The sequence below is a fragment of the Punica granatum genome, chromosome 1 (assembly GCF_007655135.1).
Source record: "Punica granatum isolate Tunisia-2019 chromosome 1, ASM765513v2, whole genome shotgun sequence".
In the NCBI taxonomy this organism is placed as follows: domain Eukaryota; kingdom Viridiplantae; phylum Streptophyta; class Magnoliopsida; order Myrtales; family Lythraceae; genus Punica; species Punica granatum.
The window spans coordinates 9,901,635-9,908,611 of record NC_045127.1 but is presented as its reverse complement, the minus strand read 5'-3'; the positions used below and the strand labels follow the sequence as shown (position 1 = coordinate 9,908,611).

At 36.5% G+C, this 6,977-nt stretch overlaps 1 protein-coding gene across 1 annotated transcript; it reads left to right on the top strand.

The window, feature by feature from the left end:
* Positions 1-1,535: 1,535 nt before the first annotated feature.
* LOC116211115 (transcription factor bHLH93-like) lies at positions 1,536-3,797 on the top strand. The gene is made up of 4 exons (XM_031545380.1): positions 1,536-2,279; positions 2,467-2,634; positions 3,180-3,347; positions 3,512-3,797. The coding sequence occupies exons 1-4, from the start codon at positions 1,638-1,640 to the stop codon at positions 3,599-3,601; spliced, it is 1,068 nt and encodes a 355-aa protein (XP_031401240.1). The 5' UTR covers positions 1,536-1,637; the 3' UTR covers positions 3,602-3,797.
* Positions 3,798-6,977: the final 3,180 nt, after the last annotated feature.

Below are 6,977 nucleotides of genomic sequence, written 5' to 3'. Positions count from 1 at the left end.
CAAAGAGCCCTCTCATGGTAAATTCCAAACCATCCTTTGCATGCTAGGGGACAGATATGTCTGTGGGTCAAACTTTTTGCAGATCAAGGCATGATGAAAATTATTTTAGTATCCAGTTTGGTTTGATTGCAAATTTCGGTGAAAAAGACATGAAAATGACACCGAGAGAGGAATATGATGGAGAGTTTGTAAATAGAAGCCACGAAGATTCCATTTCAGTCATAGGCGCCTAGCCGAGTCGACGAAATTTTTTTGTGATTATAAAGGAGGTGTAATACCTAATCAAATAATATAAAAAAGAAAAATAATAGGGCATAAGAATTAATTCTAATAGTAAGAACTCAACCTAACATGTCTAGATCATCTCCTTCTCAATTGCTACACTAATGAATTTTTCGAGCAAGAAAAAAAAATGAAGCAAAATCATTTTCCCCGATTTTCTCTTGTCTACTGTTCTTTTCCCCCCCATTTATGGTTTAACTTTTTCCTATTCTTACTAGACAAAAAAGGAAAAGAAAAAAAAGAAGCCCAACTGCAATTTCCACGAAGGATAAACATGCATATTTATCTTAGTTCCTAGAGAGTTCAGGAAAAAACCTACGGAATTCATTTGCGTTTTCACACTTGATGAACATATAATGGCAAAAGAGAAGGGGGACAAAATATAATAATACATGCACGTTTTTAAACTCGATTCTTATTAGTGGAATTATTTATACTTTTATATTTAGTATTTTATTTTTATATCAAATCTCTCTTGTGATCGAATAATATATAATGACCAAACTCTTTTTTTCATATAACAATGCCTTTTTCATAAAAAAATGTTTGAAGAATTATTAATTATTTACCTTTATTTCTGACTGAACCGGCGGCAAAACATGAACCCAAAAAAAAAAAAAAATTCTTCGTCGAAATTTCGTTATACTTTTTACCTTTTTCTGGGCTGAGATAAGAAAACAATATTATAAGCGCACTTCCCTAAGAAAAAGAAAAACCAAAGGAACAGGAAAACCCAGTCATGACCCTGGCTGGATTTGAGGTGCTATAAGACAAAAGATGATACAAACACCATAGTGCATGCATATATACAAACAAAAAGTACATAAATATAATTTCATGAGCTTATTGTAATACTGCATTTCACAAACTGTATTGAACCGTGACAGTAAGTACTCTACCATCACTACAGTAGTTTGAAACTCATCAGAAACACTTTGCTACTGTTGCAAGCTAAGTCTGAGTGAGGATCGATCTGAACTTGCTATTGGTTGTGTACATGATCGTGCTCCTCACAGAAAATAATAATAATAACTTACTATTAGTTGTATACATACATTACAGTAGTTCGAAACTCACCAGATACACTTTGTGGATATTACAAGCCAAGTCGGAGTGAGGATTGAGCTCAACTTGCTATTGGTTGTGTACATGATGGTGCTCCAAGCAATAAAATAAAATAAAAAATAAAAAGTTGATTAAATTCATTTTGTGGGAGACCTCCTTCCTGGTGTACCTATATATACTCCAACTTGGTGCAAAGTTCACAATATCAAGGCATTTTCCTATCAATTAGAGTTCCTCTTTCTCCTATAGAACAAACACAAACAGAGACAGACAGAGAGAGAGGGAGAGAGATGGAGTTCTATGAGCAATATGCTTCATATCCATTTGAAGAATGGCTTTCTCAGAGGAAAAGCCACCCTAGCTGGGAAGCCCTTCTGCCCACAGAGCAAATGATGATGATGAACATGGACTATGAGCTCCTCTCCAGTACCCACCCCGGTTTCTCGAACTACGTCGACAGTGCTCTCGAAGAAAACCCGCTCGGCGATAATTACTTCCTGAGCTCCTGCTGCGAGGGGTTCTCATCATCACCGTCGCTCGATCAAGAACTCAACTACTCGGCTGGCAGCTACTGTCCTATCGGCCGGGATCAGTTCCAGGCACAAGCTGTCATGGACAATTCGTCCTACAGCACATACGAGACACCGAGAAGTAATCTCCCGGTTCAGGAAGATAATTACGCGATTTTGTCGCTCATGGATGAGGATGTGTTTGGTGATGATTTTGAGGCTCCTATGGACATTCTAGGGGCTTGTAAGATGGAGCCGGCGGTCCAGTCCCCTGAACCGGTTCCGGTTCCTGGTGGGCCGAAGGGAAGGGTGAAGAGGCTGGAGGGTCAGCCATCGAAGAATTTGATGGCTGAGAGGAGGAGGAGGAAGCGATTGAATGATCGGCTCTCCATGCTCAGGTCGATTGTTCCGAAGATCAGCAAGGTAAGCAAAATGCGTTGCAACAAATTGAAATCGGGTTAAGTATAATAGTGTGAATGTTGCTATCTACGCAATTCCAAATAAATCATCTGTCGAGATTGCATTAAGTTTTTACTCTTCATTGTTTGATTGGTTAATAATAAATTCAGTAATTTACTTTTCCCGCATTTTTTTTCTTTTTGGGGAGCAGATGGACAGGACATCAATACTGGGAGACACCATTGACTACCTGAAAGAGTTGTTGGAGAAAATCCGCCTGTTGCAGGATGAAGTCGAATTAGGACCAAACCAATTGAACATGGTGCAGCTCATCGAGGAAATGAAACCAAACGAAATGCTCATCCGGAATTCGCCAAAGGTACATACTCTCTAGCGGTCCTTGTACATGCTGTAACAATTACTTGTCATCGATCTGAAAGTTTTAACCGAAGATGCAGCTCGAGTTACCAAAATAACTCTAGAAGCTATATTGTGCATGGTTACGTATTATAAGGTCGGACTAATCCAATGATGAGAACAATATGCCCACGAATGACCTCAGAATGGCATGCTAGTGCATTGATTTGATTGGCTGAAATTATTGATTGAACTCCCATGGATGGACAATCTAAAAACTAATGATCTGGATATCCATGATATCACCGAAAAAAATCAGCAATTGAAGAGAATAGAGTAGAATAATGACACTTGCTTTCATTTTTGCGATAAAAAAAATTAGGTTCAATTTTCACAAGTGAATTTTCATATGCTTTTATTTTCCAAACTTTCTTATACCTGATAAAAAAAAACAACAATTATTGAAAATAACTATTCCCTTTCCGTGGGACCATGAATATCATTAGTCTATTGAGTCAGACTAATTTTTTTTGGGTGGGGGTTGGTTGGAATATTAAATTTGAACAGTTCAATGTGGAGAGAAGGAAGGAGGACACAAAGGTGGAGATTTGCTGCTCAGGGAAGCCTGGCCTCTTGCTGTCCACAGTGAACACATTGGAAGCATTGGGACTTGAGATCCAACACTGCGTCATCAGCTGTTTCAGTGACTTTGCCCTCCAAGCTTCTTGCTCCCTGGTAATATATATATCCCGTCTCACAGAAAAACACCAGAATCATAACAAGGGTTATTTAGGTTCACCCGACTAATCTCACGGTCTAATGATTTATTGTTTAGGCAAATTTATGATGGATGTTATATATTTTTGGTTGTAATAATCTTTTGTTGACAATATATGTAGGAAATGGGCCAGAGAGGAATTATGGTGAGTCCAGAAGACGTAAAGCAAGCACTTTTTAGGAACGCAGGATATGGAGGAAGGTGTTTGTGAGGGAAACAGAGTGACAAAAAATTTTTGGGGCTATTCCATAGGATCTATTTTATTTACCCAAACTCATGGCTTCGCGATTATTGGATTTGATGTTTGAGAGGCTTTCCTAAATTATATATAATTGAATTTTCTATTTTTCACAAGGATAAATTATGATCTCTTCCCTCTAATGAAATACTATCAGTTTGCAAGGATTGGTTTTGAGTGTCCATTTGATATGGGAAATGTTTTATTGATGATACCTCTCCTAGCAAGCTAGGTCGAAGTTTTGTTTTTCTTGATGATGCCACTCTTAGCTAGTTGATAAATGTAAAGAAAAAAAAAATCAAGATGGTTGTTCATGAACAATTAACTCAGTTACTGATTGGCGCGTATATAACAATTATATGGAAGTGTGTGTATATATTCATATATGTATAACATGAATGTGCTGATTTTAATATAGAGTAAATTGGCAATTTGGTCCCTGACTTTTGCAAGTTATATCAATCGAGTCCCTGATTTATTTTTTGCATCAATTTGGTCTTTGAGTTTGTCAATTTGCATCAATTTGGTCCTTGTACATCAATTACATCCTCCATTGAAAGAAATTACATCAATTAAGTTATCGCTACATTAATTGTGTCCTTTGTTACACAAAATACATAAAGAGCTTCTTTTGGTACAATAACTAGGTCCTTCCGTCATTATGATGTTAAATATGACGTTAACTGTGGAGCATGTTACATCGTTTAGGTCATTGCTTTGATTTTTTTAATTTTCCTTTATTCCTATTTAATAGAAAAATGAAAAACGAGGGCTTTAGAAAGATGAAAAAATGGCGTTATTTTGAGGAATGGACACAAAACGACGTCGTTTTGTCGTTTTAAAAAATGTTAAAATGGTGCTGTTTCATCATCTTTAAAAAAAAAATGGAGGGAGCCCCGTCGGAGCCCACCCTTGTTCCCTCTGTTTTTCGAAATAAAGGAAAAACAGAGGGGAAAGTTTCGATGGGGTCTTCCCCGCTGACAACTTGCCCATTGGGTACTGGACCCTCCGGTGACCTCCCCCCATGACGAGGTCGCCGGCGGGGAAGCTCTCACTAGCCCACACTGTTTTTTTTATTATAATTTTCTTTGTAAAAAGAAAAAAACAGATATTAAAAAAAGTAAGTAATGATTTAAATGATGTAATATACTCTTTAGTTAACACTGTCAGACAAATTTTGACGGAATGACTTAATTGATGTACCACAAAGGACCTACTTGATATATATTACGTCATAAAATACCCAACTTATTTAGTAGAGGGTGTAATTGATGTAACTTCCTTCAGCTGAGGATGTAATTGAAGTAATTTTATTCAGTGGAAGATGTAATTGATGTAAAAAGGATCCATTTGATGTAAATTGGAAAAGTAGGAATCAAATTGATAGAAATCGACAAACTCAAAGACTAAATTGTGCAAAAAATAAGTCAAAGATCTGATTAACGTAACTTACAAAAGTCAAGGATCAAATTGCATATTTATTCTTTTAATATAACATGTTGTGTACCCATTAATGTTTCCGAGATAAAAAGGTACTGTGCGGAAATTAACCTCCGAGTTGATCGTCCTTGCAGAATCAGCAGGTTTTTGGTCATTTTGGCATGGTTTTTTTTTTCCTCCGCAATCAATAAATCTCCGTTGATAACAAAAATGAATACAGAGTAAAATGTCAAAGAGTAAGATTACAAAGAACAGAAAAATACACCAAATCCATTGAGATTTTTGTAAAAGAAAATACGCGTGACAGTAGCGCATCAAATAAATACAGATACAGTTATAAAGTAAATTTTGGCATGGTATTAACCGACCCCTTACCATGGAAAGATACATAAAGTTCGTTAAATATTGTATCTAGCATGGAATGAAGCATTCACAGTATGGAACGATTATAATATAAACACGAATTGTTATCTCTTTCAAGTCCACTATAATACAATTCCCGACAGATTCATATATCATGTCTCTGTACTTATTGGAATATTCTTGCCAAATGCAAATAATTATCATACCATATCTCTTTCCTTGCACTTTTCCGGAATGTCGAAATCTAACGATTGATGCGGGAAAACCTCCTTTCTTTTTTTTATTATCTTTCGTCTAACTAATGCGTGAACTCCCGGTAACGTATGAAGTAGGTAATTACGCTAAATGCGCTCAGATGACTTCAAAGAGTTTCGAATCCGAGATCGAGTGAATATTTGAACTGCTTCTTAATTACTATGCCAAATTGGTTGGAGTTGATGCATAAGTGCCTCTATTTACTCCCTTGAATCTCAATATCTCCCCATGTCTTATCGTCCTTTGCTTAAGAAGAGGGTCTTTCTTCACTTGTGGGGTAGTACGAACCATTCTGAACCATTCATTTTGTTCATTCATTTCTCACTTTTTGTGAAAAAGTCGATTACTATGAGGCATTGATGTTGATTAAAGCCCCAAACCAAGGAAGGAGCCCATGCATTTCCGAGGCAAACCCAATTCAGCAAAAATAAATAAATAATTCAGCAAAAAATTTCCGAGGCAAACCGACGAAGATTCTTCAAAAAAATCCTCCCTTTTTGAATTCGTCGGTAACTAGAGATGTTTTTGCTTTAGCATGTCCCTTCAAATTAAGGCAGGGCAGGATCCGTTACATCCCCAGTTGGCGGACTTTACATGTGATGATGCAAGGCAGAGGTTCGAAATCAATCGGGAACACTTCGTTGTTAGGATTAAGTTGAACATCAGAACAAAATGATATAGCTTCAGACAATAAAATGAGAACATTCATGATCTCATGAAAAGAGACAGGAAAAAAAACCATAGTAGAAAGTCTGTTTCCTATACCTCTATAGATCACTGGTTACCTTATGTAGGCTTTTTGGATTTTTTTTTCCTTTTAGTTTTTTGGTGTACATCATCGAGTAATCGGAAAACTCAATGTGCTATGATAATTCAATTTGGGTCAAGTCGATCTAATAAGAGATAAAAATTTTCTAATCATGGATTTTTATCATTCACAACACTCGACCCGAGACCTTATTTAATAAGAAGAGGTGGCGATCGAACACCAAAACCAATTTAGGAAGGTTACTTTCTTTTTATATGTACTAAACAACTTTGCTTATTATTACCAGTATTATTTCCTAAGGGAATTTACCATGCAAAAAAGGGGCAAATTCAAAAGAAGAATTGTTTATGCAATTGAGATAAATCAAGACAAAAAATATACCACGACAAATTATTTGTATCCTTTAGTTCTCATAAGAGTAACTTTAATCTTCTTTCTGGAACTAATTTCACTTCAAGAATGACCTATTGATGTACCAATTTGTGGCGCCATTCAAATTCGAAGGTGAGGGAACAAGGCGCA